At 36.9% G+C, this 20,493-nt stretch overlaps 1 protein-coding gene across 9 annotated transcripts in view; it reads right to left on the bottom strand.

The window, feature by feature from the left end:
• Positions 1 to 9,787: 9,787 nt before the first annotated feature.
• LOC123935839 (zinc finger X-chromosomal protein-like) overlaps positions 9,788 to 20,493 on the bottom strand; it is a 59,682-nt gene continuing 48,976 nt past the window's right edge. For 8 of the 9 annotated variants that reach the window (XM_045996653.1, XM_045996657.1, XM_045996652.1 and 5 more), the window contains 5 exons: positions 16,848 to 16,997; positions 16,280 to 16,456; positions 15,767 to 15,922; positions 14,944 to 15,084; positions 9,788 to 13,530 (listed from right to left, as the gene is read on the bottom strand). In XM_045996653.1, coding sequence (XP_045852609.1) covers positions 12,347 to 13,530; positions 14,944 to 15,084; positions 15,767 to 15,922; positions 16,280 to 16,456; positions 16,848 to 16,997 — 1,808 coding nt within the window. In that variant the 3' untranslated portion in view covers positions 9,788 to 12,346. The remainder of the gene's footprint in view (positions 13,531 to 14,943; positions 15,085 to 15,766; positions 15,923 to 16,279; positions 16,457 to 16,847; positions 16,998 to 20,493) is intronic. The other variant, XM_045996654.1, reaches the window with a different exon arrangement.

Below are 20,493 nucleotides of genomic sequence, written 5' to 3'. Positions count from 1 at the left end.
GGGAGAACAAAAAGAGAAAAGGAGAAAAACTGAGAGAGACGGAAAGACAAACCAAGAAACAGACTCTTAACTATAGAACTATAGAGAACAAACTGATAACTACCAGAGGGGAGCTGGGTGGGGAATGGGTGAGACAGGTGATGGAGATTGAGGAGTGCTTTTGTGATGAGCACCAGGTAGTGTATGGAAGTGCTGAAACGCTATATTATACACTGAAACACTAATATAATACTGTATGCTAACTAACTGGAATTTAAATGAAAACTAAAAAAATAAAATGGTTGATGTTTTGTTCCATGAATTTCATTTAACAAAAGGGGTAATAATATTGTTTTGTTCTCTGTCAAAAATATTTTAGCCACTTCAAAATTACATTCTTTTAAATTCATTTTTATATAACTTGTTTTGCTCTTTATTTTCCAAAGAAATTGAATTTTAATCTTAAAGTATAAAATAAAATTTTGTGATATATGAGTTGAATAATGGCTGTGGAGACCTATTTCATTTTACATGAAAAGAAGCTTCAAGGCTTACTTGTAAATGGTCTAGGCAATGGCAACTTTTCTTCTCCTTTGTGTTCTACAGAAAGGAGAAGAGGGCTTGTGTGTATCAAAGTCTCCTAGGGTAGGTACAAATACTATATTAATATTGTCTAACACATTAAGAAAGCACTCGTGAAGGGTACCTGGGGGCTCAGTGGGTTAGCGGCTGCTTTCGGCTCAGGTCATGATCCTGGAATCCAGGATCGAATCTCACATCAGGGCTCCCTGTTCAGCAGGAAGTCTGCTTCTCTCTCTGACTTCTCCCCTCTCATGTTCTCTCTCTCATTTTCCCTCTCTCTCTCTCTTTTTTTTTTTTTTTAAGATTTTATTTATTTATGACAGAGAGAGATCACAAGTAGGCAGAGAGGCAGGCAGAGAGAGTGAGACGGAAGCAGACTCCCCACTGAGCAGAGAGCCCGATGCGGGACTCGATCCCAGGACCCTGAGATCATGACCTGAGCCGAAGGCAGCGGCTTAAACCACTGAGCCACCGAGCCACCCAGGCGCCCCCCCCCCCCTTAAAGAAACAAATAAAAACTTAAAAAAAAGAAAGAACATATGAAGCATTTTAAATGTTTGTTTAAATTAATAGCAAATTATATGGATTTTAAAAAAAACACATAAATAGCTTTTATTTTTAAAAGTGCTTGAAAAAATGTATAACAGTAGAGAAAGGTATATAATCAGCTTCTGAGACCCAGGGTTAGGTCATAATAGTAATAATTCGGTTTAAGCTTATGAAGTCAACAGAATAATATCTCAGAGACAGAGAGGCTTAGGTTAGCATTTCCTTTATGATAGTCATAAAATGACGTAGATATTTTATTTTATTCTTTTTCTTCATTATCCTTTTCATCTTTTCCTCTTCTTTCTTATGGACAGTAAAAGAAGCCCATTTGTGTTATGAATTTTCTTTTAAATTTATAAACTGTAGTATGGAAAAGAGACCCAGATAAAGTAGATGGCAATATTAATTATTTATATGTAGTTCCTTGGGTAATAGTAAAAAAAGAAGATTTTGAATGCTAAGAACTGTTTAATTCTGAGAAAACAAAAATGATAAATTGTAAGTACGTAAAAGATTCTTTTTGGGGTAATCAATTTTAAACGGACATTTCATTAATTCAGTGAAAAAAATTTACTTTTTCAAGGGAAAGAAACTTCTTGAGTATCATGAAATAAGTTTATAGAAGTTATATACAAGACTAATTGTAATAAAAGCTCTGTGGGGGCGCCTGGGTGGCTCAGTGGGTTAAAGCCTCTGCCTTCTGCTCAGGTCATGATTCCAGGGTCCTGGGATCGAGCCCAACATCAGGCTCTCTGTTCTGCAGGGAGCCTGCTTCCTCCTCTCTCTCTGCCCTCTCTGCCTACTTGTGATTTCTCTCTGTCAAATAAATAAAATATTAAAAAAAAAAGCTCTATGAAGTTGTAGGGTACATAAAAATGAAATTATTTATTAATTAAATATTTAAGTATTTAAGTAACTACAATTATAGAAAGCAAAGGACAATGAAAGGAAGATTGTGAGGCACCTGGGTGGCTCAGTGGGTTAAGCCTCTGCCTTCAGCTCAGGTCATGATCTCAGGGTCCTATGTTCGAGCCCCATATCAGGCTCTCTGCTCAGCAGGGAGCTTGCTTCTCCCTCTCTCTCTGCCTGCTTCTATGCCTGCTTGTGATCTCTCTCTCTCTGTCAAAGAAAAAGAAAAGAAAAAGAAAGAAAGGAAAATTGGTAGAGAGAATGGCAAAGGAAAATATTATGTTCATCTAGTACATGCTTGCTGGAGATATAGCACTACAGTAGGATTTGAGGACAGAATAAATTGGAATATTTAACAAACACTATGAAATCTGGACAGGATTTATTCATGTCTATAACTACAGGTTGTTTTTTTTTTTTTTTTTTTTTCATTTCAGTTTAATTTCATAGAGAGACATTGAGACTGGGAACACAAGTAGGGCAGTGGGAGAGGGAGAAGCAGGCTTCCTGCCAAAGAGGAAGCCCGATGCGGGGCTCAACCCCAGGACCCTAGAATCATGACCTGAACTGAAAGTAGAGGCTTAACTGACTGAGCCAGTCAGGTGCCCCATAATAAGTTTTTATCAGGATGCTAAATTACATGGCCAGTTTGAAAAAAAAAACAAATGAGTAAAACTTTTACTGTCTGATTTTTCTTTTTAAAATGTAAGAATTTGGGTGCCTGAGTGAGCCTCTTGAGCCTTTGCAGGATTAGAAGCAGCAGAGCTCAAATGGGGCACACAAAGGCCTGGCTTATAGGTGCTTAGATGGCCAATGGGAGCAGACATCCAGCTGTGGTGGCATGGTCTGAGCCTTCCCAGGGATGCCAAAGAATGTGTGGGGCTTAAGCCCTGCACTATTCCCAGGCATAGGTGTGTGGAAACCCACTGTGGACAGTGAGACTAGGTGCTAGTCTTGTATTCTCTATGTGGCTATAAAGTGGAAAGTGCCACCCTGTCCTGTAACCACTTACATGGGTTGAGTTCAGCGAAAGAAGTGAGGAGAGAGGAAAGTGGTGGTCTGCCCACAGGAGTCCCTAAAAATTGGATTTTGGAAACTAGGTCATGGGCATAAGAAAAAACAAAGCAAATAGCATTGAATGAATGAATGAATGTATGAATACTAAATAATAAATCAAAATAAATAAGGACCGAAACACAAAACTGCTCAGACTCAGGCAACACGTGAATATAGAGTTCTTACAGAAACAGGGACAAAGTGTGCTTGATTGGTCTTCTGAGAGGGCTCACTCAACAGTGGGGAGTTGGGAATTTTCAGCCCTGGGATAAGGAGAGGGGAAGCAGAGCCTGCTTCATCCCACCCATCATTGCTGAAAAACTTTAGGAAGGAAACCAGCGCCACGTACTAGAGTCTGGAGACTCACAAGCAAGTCCTGCCTCCCCATGCCCTGGACAAGCCTTTCCCTTAGGTCCCCAAGTCCAGCTGGCAATCCACACCACAGGCACCTTTCTCAGGAGACCAGCACACACCACTGCTCCCACCAAGTTTCTTGCGCAGAAAGAACTGCCATGCTTCAGCTGTGGGGGAGAAAGTGTATCCAGTTTCCTTTCTACTTGAGGCCTTTGTTGGTTTGCGCTTATTTTTTTAGTTATTCTGTGGCCCTTTCAGTTTCTTCTCTTGATTCGTGGTATATTTTTATCTCTGCTTTATACATAATCGCTTTCTTAGTTTTTGTTCTGTTTTATTGTGTTTTTTTCTTCAATTCTTTTTGTGTATTCTCTTCAATTTTGATAGTCATTGGGACTTTCCTTTATACATATAGGTAAGTAGACTTCAGAACTGTTTCATCAGGCTGTATTTATTTTCCTTTGCTCTTAACCATATTATTTAGATTCTTCAGAAAAGCAGGGCAAAATGCATCCAGGTTCTACTTTGGTTCTTGTTGTTTTGTTGTAGTGGTAGGAGTGCCTGGTGCTTCTGTTGTTTTCCTGTTTGTTTTGCTTTTTTTCTGTTCTCCTCTCTTGTTTTCAGGACAACAGGACTTGATGGAGAAATTCACCTGAAAAGAAATGACAGTAAATTGTCCTCACAGCAAGGCATTCAGTCAATATGGATATAAGTCAGATGTCTGAAGTAGAATTTGAAACCATAAGCATAATCACTGGGCTTGCAAAAAAAATAAGAAAACAACTAACTAACTAAATCAACAAAAGACCCTACAGAATCCCTCATTCTAGAGACCAAAATACTCCACTGTAGTTTGGCCAGAATGGAACATGCTTGATCTGAGCGGCAAGACCAAGTGGAGAGGATCAAACTAAGGACAGGCAAAGAAGCTTGTATCAGTATTGTAGAAAAGAAAATATGGGAGAATAGGAACCTTCAAAGAGCAAGAGAACTCTACTAGATCACAAAAGTCGTCTTAGGGAATTTGGCCATCACTTTAAGGAAATGAAGATTCCTATTGTAGGAGATGATGAAGAAGATGATGAAGACGAAGAAGATGAGCATGGAAAGAGTGCAGAAGAGTTTTTGGAAGAAGTGATAGCTGAGAATTTCCCTAATCCCGGAAAGAAACACGAGCACTGGAGTCCATGAAGCACAAACAATGCCCCTCCAATCCACAAAATAGGGCAGTCTCACAACCAATCAGACAGAAACTTACCAATGACAGGGAGAAAGAGAACAGACTGAAAGCAGCTGGGGACAACAGGTCCTGAACTAACAAGGTAGACGTAGAATGCTTAAAGCAGACCTGTCCACAGACACCTCGTAGGCTGAGTATTTTATATTCAGTGTTCTAAATGGGAAACATCTGCTACCCAGGACCCTTGATCCAGCAAGACTGTCATTCTTAAAAGAAGAGGTCCAGAATTGCCAATACAAAGAAATTTGGGAACACTAAGGCAGCTCTGCAAGAAATAGTAAAGGGAACCTATGGAGAGCAAGAAGACACCAAAAGTTCCAAAGCCCAGAAAGCAATAGAGACAATCTACAGACAGGTTATATATACAGGTTATATATACAATGTATACAAGGTTATATATACAATGGCACTGAAATCATGTCTGGTCATCATTACTCTAAATGTAAATGGACAGAATGCTCCAGTCAAGAGAAAGGCACACCACACCACACCACACCACACCAAATCACACCAAAAGGCAACGCAACAACACCCATGGATAGCTGTCATGCAAAAGCCAAATGTCTGGCCCCAAGAACCTCTTCATGGACAGAAACAGAGTGGAGAAGCATTTGTCATGCCAATAAACATCTAAAGGAATGTAGAATAGCCACACTTCTCAGAGACCAAAGAGATGTTGAGGCTCAGACCAGGAGAAGACATGAAAAAGGACACTATATTCTATGAATGGGGCCTACTGAATAAGAAGTCTAACAAGTGTACATATTTATGCTCCTGTGATGATGGGAGCAGCCATGCAGAACAAGCAACTGAATACCACCTTAAAGCTACTCATTGATGTCAAGCCAATAATCCTAGCATGGGATGTGAACAGCCCACTCCCAGCCAAGGACAGATCATCTAAGAAGGTGAACAAGGAAACAAGGAAACATGCTGGACCAGGTGGCCTTCACACATCTATTCAGGCATTTCTGACTAAAGCAGCAGCATACGCTTTCAGCAGTTCCAGACAAGCCAGTGGCTCAGCTGGTCAAGTGCCTGACTCAGTTTTGGCTCAGGCCTTGATTACAAGGTCATGAGATGGAGCCCCTCATTGGGATCTAAGCTCAGCAGGGGTCTGCTTGAGATTCTCTGCTTTTGTTCTGCCCCTTCCCCTGCTCACCCATACTCTCTTTCTCTCTCTCAAATAAATAAATCTAAAAAAACAAATGAACGAACAAAACAAAAAAATCAGTGGGTCGAAGAAAAAAATAAATCACAAGTAAAATTAGGAAAAAAACCTTGAATAAAATGAAAATGAATATAAGAATGCAAAATTACAAAAGCAGTTAAAACAGTTCTCAGAGGGAAATTAGAAACACATATCAAAGAAGAATATTTCAAAAAGTAATCATTTAAAGCCGAAATGCAGAAAGTATAAGAATCTTTTTTTTTTTTTTTTTCCTTATTTATAGGACACTTGGGTGGTTCAGTCAGTTAATCCAATGCGTTTGGCTCAGATCAGGATCTCAGGGTCCTGGGACCAAGCCTTGCATCATGTTCCCTGCTCACCAAGGATCCCACTCTCCCTCTGCCTGCCACTTCCCCTGCTTGTGCACCCTTTCTGCCAAATAAAGTCTTTAACAAAAAAAAAAATAAAGATTTTATTGGAGAGAGAGCAAAGGGGAAAGGAGAGACAGAGGAGAGTGAGAAGCAGGCTTCCAACTGATCAGGAAGCCAGACTCAGGAATAGATCCCAAGACCCTGGGATCATGACCTGAGCTGAAGGCAGATGCTTAAACAACTGAGCCACCCAGGTGCCCCTAGAGCAATCTTTCCTAAACTGTTTAAACTGTAAAGTACTACAAAAAGTACTACAAAAAGTAGAGCAAGAGAAAAGAAAAAAGAAAAATTAGTACACAGACAAATGTAATAGAGAACAGAAAAAGAATTAACAAACTAAAAGTTCATACTTTGACAAAACTGGTAAAGTATTAGCTAGACTAAAAAAAAAAAAATCAGTCAGAAAACTACCTAGGAAAAAAAAAGTCTAATTACTTAAATCAACAATGAAGGTATAGATATTACTACTAAACCTATATAAGAATAAAAATGTTAACACCATGAATAATTCAAACCCAGCAATTACATAAGTAGACAAAATGAACGCATTTTTAGAAATGCACAAAATATTGTCATGAAGAGTATCTTCACACCTATAACAAGTATAAAATAGTTAATTCATCAACACACAAATTCCCCCACCAAAAAAGCTCAGAACAAGATGAATTTGGGGCACCTGGGTGGCTCAGTTGGTTAAGCTTCTGCCTTCGGCTCAAGTTATGATCTCAGGGTCCTGGGATTAGCCCCACATCAGGCTATTTTGTGGGGAATCTGTTTCTCCCTCTGCCCCTCCCTTTCTTTGTTCTCTCTCTCAAATAAAATCTTAAAAAAAAAAAAAAAGGCTTCATTAGTGAAATTTAACATTAAGGAAGAATTAATATCAACCACTGAAGTCTTCTGGAAACACAGTACTTCCTAACTCTTTTATGAAGCAGCATTATCTGGTATCAAAGCCAGAGAAAGACATTACAGACTAATTACAAAAAATTAGACTATATTCCTGATGAATGTTGATACAATATCCTTAATATAAGCAAACCTAATGAAGTAGCATACTGAAAGGACTATAAAGGATGATGTATTACATCCTCGTAATACACCAAATTAACAGGATAAATGACAAAGTACCATTATCATCTCAACTGATTCAGAAAAACACCAGACATAATTTAGTACCCTTTTATGCTCAAAACAACAAACCAGGAATACATGAATTACCTCACCATAATAAAGAATATATATGAAAAGTTCATTGCTAACTTTGTACTTAATGGGGAAACTTGAAAACTAAGGTCAGGATCAAACAGAGATGGCGGTGAATAAACCAATCACACACAAAACCAAATACTGTACAAATCTAGTTCTGAGATAAAGTGAAGTCCTCATTCTACAAAAAGTAGAGAGGGGGTTATCAGGGAACTGGTGGGAGTGAGGAAAGGAGATGTTTAATGAGTACATATCTTCAGAATTTGCAAGACGAAACAATTGTGGAGATCTGTTTTACTATATATATATATATTATATATTTATATATATTCATACATATATACATGTATAACATAATATACATATATACACATACATATATATTTGAAAGATTTTATTTGATAAAGATCACAAGTAGGCAGAGAGGCAGGCAGAGAGAGAGAGGAGGAAGCAGGCTCCCTGCTGAGCAGAGAGCCCAATGTGGGGCTTGATCCCAGGACCCTGGGATCGTGACCTGAGCCAAAGGGAGAGGCTTAACCCACTGAGCCACCCAGGAGCCCCAACAGTATGAATATATTTAACCTAGTATATTTTACACTTAAAAGTGGTTAAGATGGTAAAGTTTTTTTGTTTTTAAACTTTAAGATTTTTATTTATTTGACAGACAAAAGATCACAAGTAGGCAGAGAGGCAGGCAAAGAGAGAGGGAGAAGCAGGCTCCCCGCTGAGTACAGAGCCCGATGCGGGACTCAATCCCAGCATCCCAAGATCATGACTGGAGCCAAAGGCAGAGAGGCCCAACCCACTGAGCCACCCAGGTACCTGAGTTTTGTTTTATTTTTTACTATGATACAACACACAGTTGAGTCCAATGCAATTTTGATACAATAGGTATAGAGTGCACCCAAGGTTTTGCATTTACAACCAATTTCCAAGTAACGTTGATAATGGTAGCCCTGGTTAATAGTTCAAAAGCCAACACTCTGAAATATTACACCCTTAAGATACTGACTGGTCATGCTTTCCCTTACACAAACCCTAGAATATGTGGGAAATAGAGGAAATTATAAAATTGTGATTCCAAAGAATAGGGCAGTAAATTATTAAACTAGCTGAGGGCACAAGCCTGGTTGGCTGTTTTTGCTGTGTTCTAGCATAGCTATTTATTTGCTGTGGTCTTGTCTTACTTATAATTCTGGCCAGTGACATTTATATTCCCTTAATAGTTAACTCCCATTTTTACTTTTTTAACTATCAAGCAAACACACATTTCCCTGTTAAAGGACTGAAGAATCTTTAAAATCAAAGATATTTTGGAAACTAACAAGTTATTGTTGCAAAACATTGTCAATGTACTAAAAACAACTGTACACTTTAACACAGCTTTAACATGTTCTGTGCATTTTATGTCAATAAAAACTATGTTTTATGTCACAAAAAAGTGATCTTTTCAAAAAAAAATTTCTACTGTAGACTGAATGTTTAGTCCCCCCCCTAAAATTCTTATGTTGAAATATAATCCCAATGTGATGGTATTAGGAGGGGACGCCTCTGAGACAAAAGGGATCTTAAATCTTTCGCTCCTTCTACCACATGAAGAAACAGTAAGAGAGCCATCTCTCTATTAGGAAATGGACCATCACCAGACACTGAATCTGTCTGCGTCCTGATTTTGTTCTAGCCTCCAGAGCTGTAAGAAATAAATATCTATTATTCATAGGCCACCCAGTCTGTGATATTTTATTACAGCACTGCAAACAAAGTAAGACAACTTCTCATAACTTTTATACAGCTTCAGATTTTTACTATGACCAATAACCCAACTAAAAAAATGTGTCAGTGTTCGCTAAAAATGTGTCCCTCCAAACTAGGCACAAAAGACAGCAGGTCTTTTTCTGTGGATATAATAGTAATAATCTTCACTAACTGCTATCAAGTTATACTAAAATGAACTTTAAATGCCCTAAACATCACTTCATGTATGAATTTTCTAAGATCTTGGGAAATGAAGATGGTTAAATAACAAAATCTTTTATGGAAGTAAAAGAAAAAAAATGAGTTTCATGAATATATACTGATCAAAAACCTCACCAACTTGCTCTTTACAATTCTAAAATACTACTTGTAAACTCACAGGATTAACATCTGCATCCAAGTCACAAAATCAAAAGCAATTATGCATTTTTGCCTTCCATTTTAAGAATTGGAGAACTAAAAATAGTACAGCTTTATGTTTATTACATTTAACAAAACTGCACATTTTTATGAAAATGTGTTTACCTTAATACTAATATCAAATACACCAAACACCAGTTAACAAGAAAATATTGATTTTTATTTTTGCATGTTATTCTCAAGTACACATTTACAATAGTGTCTGTCACACCTTCCTATATGAATTTCTTATCAAGTATTTTAAGTATTTTACAATGTGTACAGAGGAAGAGACATATAATATTTAATAGGCTATTTCAACAAAACAATAACTTATATTCTTGTAAAAATCTGTACCTCTTTAAAACATTAAACTGAAACATCCTAACTTATTAGCTTTGCTAATCAAATTTTTTTAAAGAACCAAAACAGCCTGCAACTAATATCAGTACATAGCAGTAAGTACAATTTCATATTTTCTTTATAAAAACAAATGTTTTATCATATTCACTTGACCAAATCCTAATAATTACCTTTTAAAGGTTTCAACATTGTGCTTAAAAAACAAAACAATTCTGTAAGACTCCAGACTATGAGAGAAATACAAAGTATGTAAGTGTTGTGTTCTTTATCTTTCAGTTTCTTTTTAAATATAATTAAATAGCTATTTATCTGTATTAATTTTACAGAAAGTTTTAAAATTCTTAAATGTAAACTTTTATTTAAACATTTCCTTTTGTATTACTCCAGGGAAAAACCAAATGGAAGAAAAACTGAAAAAATTATCACAAACAAAAAAGAGTTTCAAGAACAGGACAATGGATACTAAAAATGGGTAAAACATATATGGGAGTAAAGAAGGCTTGAGAGGTTCCAAATCCATCCTGTTGCTTGGCTGGCATTAGATTAAATTCTTATGTGCCTAAAGCACTTGATTTAAAAAGATTAAATTAATCCAAACTTCAAAATCCTAATATTTAGATTCCTAGCCCTATAAATACAACTTCTGAATATGAGTATTAGTGGCACAGAGAAAAGGCAGAAGACAAAAATTTTATAGTAAGAGTAGAAGGCAGCACCATAATGAGGTTGCAAGGGAGCTAGCTATCAAGTGGGAAGAGAAATTTCTATTCTTGAATAATGTGCCAGTATGTATGCACCAATACCCAATTTAAGTAAACAAAAAGTGTTTCCTCTATTTCTGAAAATTCATATAACACAAACCAAATTCTAATTAAGTGTTTAAATTCATTTTATATCTATTTATGACTCACTCACTGCTTAAAATATGCCAACTCTGGAAAAAAAAAACTTAAAATAAGACTTGGTAATATTCCAAATGAAGTCTCATGTTTTCATAACGTACTTTAAACGTCTCTTCTAATCAAAGCTAACTTAAATGTTTAATCTTCTTCAAATCTGCTAAGAAATTAAAAAATGGGCTGAACTTGCCAATTTTAATTAGCACCCATCCTCTGTAGCCATTTATCTTTTTAATCCTAATCTTTACTTTGTGAGAAGACATTTCCTTTTCATGCTTCGCAGTGACTACTGAGAGATTTATGGTTAGATATTCATTAGCTTTTCCAAAAAATTTAATATATGAAGCTAAAATTATATAAAAATATTCTATCTAGAAATACCTTGTCTTTTCCAACTCCTAAACATATTTAAGGAAAATACCTTCACTCTTTAAAAATACACTATGCTTATATTCCAATTTTCCCCTCAAGTTTAACTTAATCTCTTTGAATAAAAGTTTGCAAAATGTTCTTTCATATATCTCTGGATTTTTCATTTTGTTGTACAGTTAATACTTTTCATTATAGACTTAAATTTGGGATTGTGTGTGTAAATATGTAAAACAAGTAACACACAGGCACATATAAAACCTGGGGTAGACTTACAGATCCAGTTGCAAAACAGCCTATGAGCCACCATTTAACTCTAATATTCCAAAACTCAATTCACAGTTAAGTCTCGTCTGTAGAAAGCAAGTATTCCAAAACAAAACTACATGGACAGAATAACAATAAACAGGAATAAGCAAAACCTTTCAGTAACTTTCTAAAAGTGTGCTATGCTGACAAAAGATGTACTACACAGAAAGTCACAATAAAGCGTATTTTGTCTGTTGAATAAAATGAAAATTAAACAGAAACCTAGTAATGTTCTGCATTTAGCAATACTAGAGACTCAAATGGAAAAGTTTCATTGTCGCACAGTCTGAAAATATTAAGCAAGATAAGAAAATTACTTTCATGTAATGATTAGACCCAACAGTAAAATCTGTTTACCATTAGCAGATGTTCCTATTTAATATGAAAGATTTATGAGGGAAAAATGAGTCAAAGGAAATACTTTTAGAGTTACCAATCCTATGTTGTTTCTTTTTTATCTTTAAGTGGTCTTAGAAGTACCATCAATGTATATAAAGTGAATACTTAAATAAATAGTAAAACTTCTAAGACTGAAAAATTCAGTAGATTCAGGGATTCCTTTTTAAAAGCAATTTGACTGTTGCTACTTTTTGCCACTGAACTGAATAGGATCCAGAACATTCTATTAAGTAAAATGTAAAGAAAAGTTGACTAGAAGCAGTAATTCTATTTCTACACAGCATAAATCGATATACAGTATTGCATGTGAATGAGATGGCTTTAAAATGAAATTTCTGCGTCAAGGCCAACATCTCCACAAATATTCGTAGCGGCATCATTAGGGCGGACCCACTTCTTTATGATGTCGCATTATGTGCTGGTTCTTTTCGGAAGGTCTACGGAAGCCTTTTTTGCAGTACTCGCACCGATGAGGATAGTCTTTCGTGTGGATGGAGATGACGTGCCGTTTAAAGCCTGAGGCATCTGTAGTGCTATACTCACAGTACTCACACTGGTACACTTTCCTGCCACTGTGTGTCTTCATATGCTTTTTAAGCTCATTCTGTTGCCGGAATCCCTTTCTACATCTCTTACACCTGAACGGAAGATCTTTTGTGTGAACCGAGAGAATATGGCGACTTAGAACAAATGGATCTGCAATCTTAAAGTCACAATGTCTACACTGGTGCATTTTTTTACCCTTGTGGGCAGCCACATGTTTCTTGAGTTCAGAAGGCCTGTGAAAGCCTTTATCACACATGTCACACTTATGGGGGTAGTCCTTCGTGTGAACCGAAATTATGTGTCGTTTCAAATCGCTTGAGTTTGAGCTTTTGTGGTCGCAGTGCAAACACTGGTGTGTTTTGCTTTCTTGGTGGATAAGAGCATGTTGCTGCACCTCTTTGGTATCTGAGAAAGTCAGAAGACAGATGTCACACTTCAATGGCATCTCTTTACTATGCTTCGTTTTAACATGTGTTTTCAAGTTAGAAGAGTCTGCGGACCTATACTCGCAGTACCGGCACTGGTACGGCTTCTCCCCGGTATGGATGCGCATGTGCTTTTTAAGCTCTGATGGGTGACGGAAACCTTTCCCGCACTCCACACAAATATGAGGAAAGTTCTTGCTGTGGACTGCCAAAAGATGGCGATTCAACAACCCTTGTTCAGCTGTCTCGTATTCACAGAATTTACACTTGTGCATTTTGTTGGCTCCTTTCTCCTTATGCACCATTTTGTGAGTAAACAAAGCCCCAGCATGAGAGAAATGCTTCCCACACTCATCGCATTCGATGGCCTTCTCTGCCTTGCTGGTCAGCTTGTGGCTCTCCAGGTGGTTGTGTAAACTTATCTTCTTATTGGTAGTGTACTCACAGTCAGTACAGCGGTACTTCTTCTTGGTAAGGTGTTCAGGATGGTTTTTCATGTGCCTTTTCAAAAAACCTCTCGACTTAAATTTTTTTCCACAAATCATGCAAGGATAGACAGTCAAGGGATGTCCATCAGGGCCAATAATTATTGCTAGGAAAGGAAAAGAAAAGAGCACAAGTGATCGAGCCAAGTTCCATTCTGTTTTCCTCAACTACTTAAAGTCTATATTCTGAATATTATCGGACAAATACTCTTTTTTTTTTTTTTTAAATGTCTTTTTTTTTTTTTAAATATTTTATTTATTTGACAGAGAGAAATCACAACTAGGCAGAGAGACAGGCAGAGAGAGAGGAGGAAGCAGGCTCCCCGCGGAGCAGAGAGCCCGATGTGGGGCTCGATCCCAGGACCCTGAGATCATGACCCGAGCCGAAGGCAGAGGCTTTAACCCACTGAGCCACCCAGGCGCCCCTCGGACAAATACTCTTCAAGTTAACATTCTTTTCACTGTTCTTCAACAAAATAGATAATAGCAAAACCCAGTAATAAAGAGAATCCTGTTCAGAAACTTCATTCAATGTAACCACCCATATCATCCCCAATCTAAAATGAACAGACAGGGGTGCCTGGGTGGCTCAGTCATTAAGCCTCTGACTTTGGCTTCTGTCATGATCCCAGGGTCCTGGGAGAGAGTCCCGCATTGAGCTCCCTTCTCAGCAGGAAGCCTGCTTCTCCCTCTCCCACTCCCCCTGCTTATGATTCCTCTGTCACTGTGTCTCTCTCTGTCAAATAAATAAATAAATAGACATTTAAAGCCACATGTATTTGGATATCTATAAAACATGATTCATAAAAACAAAGTTCACCTTTCAGTTTTATTATTACAAGCCAAATTTATGGTAACTTAAACTTTAACCATACTTACTAAAAAACCGTAATACAAAATAGCATACAAGGGGCGCCTGGGTGGCTCAGTGGTTTAAGCCGCTGCCTTCGGCTCAGGTCATGATCTCAGGGTCCTGGGATCGAGTCCCACATTGGGCTCTCTGCTTGGCAGGGAGCCTGCTTCCCTCTCACTCTCTCTGCCTGCCTCTCTGCCTACCTGTGATCTCTCTCTGTCAAATAAATAAATAAAATCTTTAAAAAAAAAAAATAGCATACAAAATTATACTGGAAAGGAATTATTCAATGGACAACTGAATTATTTGTCTTGCTCCTTATTAAGTGCCTGCTTCATGCTGACAAAATATTTCTATTTGTTCATTAGAGTTAAATAATGTAATTTTAGCAATTTAATTTCCACTAAAATATCCTCAGATTTTACTGTCCTAAATGTCTGACTCAAAACCCATTTCTTTTTATTCCAGGAAATCATTCATGAATATTACTGAATTCTTAAAATTATTTTTCACTTCAATACACAAAAGCTACGTATGATCTAGCAGCTAAATTGCTAACGTATGATCTAGCAGCTAAATTGCTATCATTAATACCTCTGTGGGTACATACTGGTTTAATCTCAGAGCTTGCACAGCACACTGGACTGTGGAACTTGTGCACCCTTACCTGTTTGGTACTGCCTGGAATCAGGTCTTCTCCTTTTCTTTGGTTTTTGTCTAGCCAGTTTGCTGAGCCCAGCAGACTCATCTATGTGCAAGAGGGCACTTGCAGTACCATTCCGGTTTTCAATGCCATCGGAATTATTACCTAACAACATGTATTAAGAAACAAAATTACAGTGTTCTTTATAAAGAATTATGGATTCTTTATTCACTAGAACAACAATAAGCCACGATACTCATGAATGACAAATTCCCCATCCAGGTAATGGGCTTTAAGGAGAAATTTATGTACTAGACAACAGAAAAAGCCTAGCTTCCAAATTTAACAGCATTTTGCACCACAAACTCCTTTGATGACACTCAAGTGGTAAAGTCATGATCCGGATATACTCAAGATAAAAAATTTCTATTTATCTCTTACATAATATAGGCAAAGAAAATTCCTATTAAAATTAAGGCAAAAGGCAGGGGCGCCTGGGTGGCTCAGTGGGTTGGGCCACTGCCTTCGGCTCAGGTCATGATCTCAGGGTCCTGGGATCGAGTCCCTCATCGGGCTCTCTGCTCAGCGGGGAGTCTGCTTCCCTCTCTCTCTCTCTGCCTGCCTCTCTGTCTACTTGTGATCTCTCTCTGTCAAATAAATAAATAAATAAATCTTTAAAAAAAAAATTAAGGCAAAAGGCAGATTATAAATAATCATCCTTCACATCTTTAAGTCACTATACTGGTACTTCCTATTTCTGAAATCTGAAGCTATTGAAATCATTTTCAATAATGAATTCATGTCCCAGAACTGTGTAATCCTCTGAGCTACTATGTATGTGACTTACCATAAGCCGCTGCCCATGCTATTGGCATGAAGGTTTTGATTTCATTGTCGTCCATTTGTTGTTCATGCACAGCAGCTGCTGCAGCAGCTGCCACTGCAGCATCCTCCTCTCCTACTATAACTTCCATATAAACTTCATCAGCAATTTCAGCTACATCTAATTAGAAAATCAGTAGAATTCTTTAAGACCAGGTTTATAGAGACCAGACAGAAAAAATGCTTGTTTGAATTCAAAGAAACAAAAGTTTCAAATGTTACACATCTATTAAATTATTTTCACACAGTAAATACTCCATAAATATTTGTTGAGTGAACCATTCCTTTCTTGACTTTCACCACTGTTTGTTTTTAAAGTGACATCCTAAGCATACATTAAGAGTCACTAATGTTCCTCTTTGGTATATGACAGTACAACTTATCTACAATAGTACTGTTTACTTTCTTCAATTAGTTGCATTTAAGAAAATTAACTGTATACAGAAACAGAATTTTCTCCCACAAAAAGGGCACCTACTTAAATCTTCATCTTCTTGCTGAGAGTCGTTGACAGTCATATAAACCATCTTTTCTCTTGGTACTCGAATACTGCTATTCTGGTCAAGTAATTCAACTCCATGGTCATTCTCAGGCTCACTCTCCACAATGTCTACAGTGCCCCCTATCAGGGAAGATGACAGCTCCAAGAATTTATCTGAAAACATCATTTCCACCTGTTTCACTTATTACATTTAATATACTTTTATACTACTACATGGAAATCCTTGTTTAAAACTAATCATCAGTTACGCCTGGGTGGCTCAGTCAGTTAAGCATCTGCCTTCAGCTCAGGTCATGATACCAAGATACTGGGATCACTTCCTGCCTTGGGCTCCCTGCTCAGCGGGAAGCATGCCTCTCCCTCTGCCCTTCCCCACCCCACCCTCCGGCCCACCTGTGCTCTCTCTCTCAAATAAAATCTTCAAAAAAATTTTTTTAAGTTATCTTCAGAAAATATTTTAAATGTTCTCAATCTAAACCACTCAAAAGAAATCAGGTTAAAGTGGCTGATCAGGATGAATAATATCCTGAAGCTTTCCTCTTACCTAAGTCATCCTCTCCAGGGTCAGCTTTAAAAATATACACCTTGATTACTTCAGGGCAAGTGCCCTCCACCTTACAAGGATCTATTTCTGACTCTGTGTTCATGGTCATTCCAGAGGAGACACCGTGTTCTATTTTGCCAGCATCATCCACTGAAAAGAGAAGAAATACATCATAAATAGCAGTAACAGACACTTAAATAAAATACTACCTTTTTGAAAAGTGTTTTACAAATACAATCTCTAATTTGACTCATATAAAATTGAATGAAATTCAATTGAATAAAATTGAATAAAATTTCATATCTTAAAAAGTAGGAAATTCAACAAATAACATTTTGCAAATATTCTAAAAGTGGGATGAGACATTCAGGTAAAAAATATTTTACTTAAAGCAAATTCCTGGTAGTCTTAAAAACTAACAAAAGTAAAGAGATTATATACTATATCTTTGCATAACTATTATCCATAAGATGAAAGGATTATTATATTGTTAAAGATCATGGGAAGAATGTCCTACAATAAAATAACCAAATCCTGGTCTTAATACATTTTCTTAGCACTGTCTTATTAGTGTTTTGACCATTATGTGGTCTTATCTGTCTCTTATTAGAATTTATTTTTTTTAATCAAAATAAGATTTTCAGAAACATACACTGTCAAAATAAATTCTACTATCAAAATATTTAAAGTTAAAGCTGCACACAAACACAAACATGGTATATACATGAATGAGGCACACCCTTGAGTTCATAAAACTGAGTCTGGGTCATTGCTGGCAAATGCAGCAAATGTATACTTAAATATACAGAATTCTCAAATAACTTAATGAACATAGCATTCATTATTATTTGACAAAATATTTTTTTTGACAAAAAAAAAAAAAGATACCAATACAGACACACATGACTCATGACAGTGGAGATTCAGGGGATACAGAACAAACATCTCATAACTTAATCTTTATAAAAGAGGCTAATGAAATACAGTATTATGCTTAGTATTGGGAAACCAAAAAATAATGTCCCAAAGAAGCAGACTTGGATTGGAATAATAAATATGTCTGTCAAATATGTCAAAAAATGTCTGTCAAATAAATAAAATAAATAAACTAATTCCTATAAAATGTAATCTTTTATCCACTGCTACCCACAATGGCCATCCAATGATATCTCTGGCACAGATGAAAGTGAGGAAAAGCTAATGAATGAAAACTTGGCCAATATAATCTAACTTCTCACAAAGCTGGATTTATTGATGTTGAATGTATTAGAGAAAAAACACAGAAATGTTCTCTCTGCTCCAGATAAAACTGGCCTGGCTGCTGTAACTGAAGACGAAGCCGAGAAGAAACCAAAGCCCAGAAAAAAAAAGACCGTTTCTTCTATCCACCTAGCAAGTCTTCTCATTTCCCTTTTAGTTCCCTTTCTGGTGTTCCCCTGCTAGATGTGATAAAAATACATATATTTTATCTTTATGGTTGGACATTAATGTTTTATTCAATTCAGCAAAACATCATAACAGTAATTAGACTCTGGGCTAGGTAAGTATTGGAAGTACATATATGAAAAAGTTACAGACTCAAAGTTTAGAATCTAACAAGAAGGGAAGTGGTGTAGGGGTAACAGAAATGGGTGATGGGTATCAAGGACTCCATGTGTGATGAGCATCAGATATTGTATGTAAGTTCTGAATCACCACACTGTACATCTGAAACTAATATTACACTGTGTTACCTAACGGGAATTTAAATAGAAACTTTAAAAAAAGATAAAGTGATAAAAAAAGGGGTGCCTAAGTGGCTCAGTACATTAAAGCCTCTGCCTTTGGCTCAGGTCATGATCCCAGGGTCTTGGGATCAAGCCCCACATTGGGTTCTCTGCTCAGCTGTGAGATTGCTTCCCCCCAGCTTTTCTCTGCCTGCCTCTCTGCCTACTTGTGATCTTTATCCGTCAAATAAATAAATAAAATCTTTACCAAAAATAAAGAAGTGTACTAATAAGATAGCTAGCATTTATTTTTTTATTTTTTTATTTTTTAGCTAGCATTTATTAATATATACACTGCAAAATACTTATACTAAGTTGTAAAGGTGGTGTTAAAAATACCACTAACATTTTAAAATAGAGCAAACTCTGCAGTTTAGAAAAGTTGGAACGTTTACGGTAAGATACAATGAGTAAATCCAGTAATTCTAGTCAGAATTCAAAAGAAATCCATGAGTCATAAGTAACCTTAGTGAATATCTGAAGTTTTCAGAATGTATTCAATGACATTTCTTAGAGGCAATGTTTATTTTTGTATAAGTCAATAAATGATATAATAGCTAGATAGTTTCTATTAGCATGAATATAAACATGACTCAAGAACAATTCACCTAAGGCTGTGGTGATAGTTATGATCACTTAAATTTTACATGAAAAAAAAATTTTTTTTTCAAGTAAATTCTATGCAGTGGGGTTTAAACCAACTACCCTAAGACCAAGGATCATTCACTCTATTGTAAAGACTAAGCCAGTTAGGAAGACCTCTCTCTTTTTTTTTTTTTTAAAGATTTTATTTATTTGTCAGAGAGATTGAGAGAGAGAGCGCGCGAGCACAGGCAGACAGAGAGGCAGGCAGAGGCAGAGGGAGAAGCAGGCTCCCTGCTGAGCAAGGAACCCGATGTGGGACTCGATCCCAGGACGCTTAACAGTGACTTATAAAGATAGATGTTAGATTTTGACATCTTTGAAAGAGTTCTATAAATTTCCCATCAAATTTTTAAAAAGATTCAAAAATTCCATTTGTCTAGTCAAAATTCTTTTACAGAATAACAAAGAATATTCTTACACAGAATATTAAGATGAATTTAGTCTTTCAAAAACCAACACTGGAAAGTAAAAATACACTAACACTTTACCTTAGTTTCTTACTTAGAAATTAAGACCACCCCATGCCAATTTATCATGTGCACAAAAATGCTTTCAAACAGCATCCTAAAATCTTACAAATATAGAAAATCCTAAGACAAGTACAAAGTGAAGGAGGAACATCTGCAGTGGCTTGTACTAACCTGGAGGTCACTAACACGCTTGGTTAAAATATTTTAGTGCATGCTATATGGAGTCAGACTCAAGTAGGTTGAGGATTCTATGGAAGATGGATGTTAATTTCTTTAGGAAGTTTAACGCAGGGGTGCCTGCGTGGCTCATTTGGTTAGGAATCTACCTTCAGGGGCACCTGGGTGGCTCAGTGGGTTGAGCCTCTGCCTTCGGCTCAGGTCATGATCTCGGGGTCCTAAGATCGAACCCTGCATCCGGCTCTCTGCTCAGCAGGGAGCCTGCTTCCCTCTCTCTCTCTGCCTACTTGTGATCTCTGTCAAATAAATAAATAAAATCTTTAAAGGAAAAAAAAGTAAAAAAAAAAAAAAAAAAAAAGAATCTACCTTCAGTTCAGGTCCTGAGATCTAGTGCCATGATGGTCTCCCTGCTCACTGGGAAGCCTCCTTCACCCTCTCCCTCTGTCTTTGCTCCCCCTGCATGTGCTCTATTGAATAAATAAATAATATCTTTAAAAAAAAATTAAGACGTTTACTGCAAGAAAAGAACAAAGGAGTAGTCAGAATGGATTGCAGGATCAAAGAGGTAACTCCATCAATGATAAAAAT

The sequence above is a fragment of the Meles meles genome, chromosome Y (assembly GCF_922984935.1).
Source record: "Meles meles chromosome Y, mMelMel3.1 paternal haplotype, whole genome shotgun sequence".
Taxonomy (NCBI): Eukaryota; Metazoa; Chordata; class Mammalia; order Carnivora; family Mustelidae; genus Meles; species Meles meles.
Note: the sequence above shows the minus strand (reverse complement) of the source record. Positions and strands in the feature narration are given on the sequence as shown.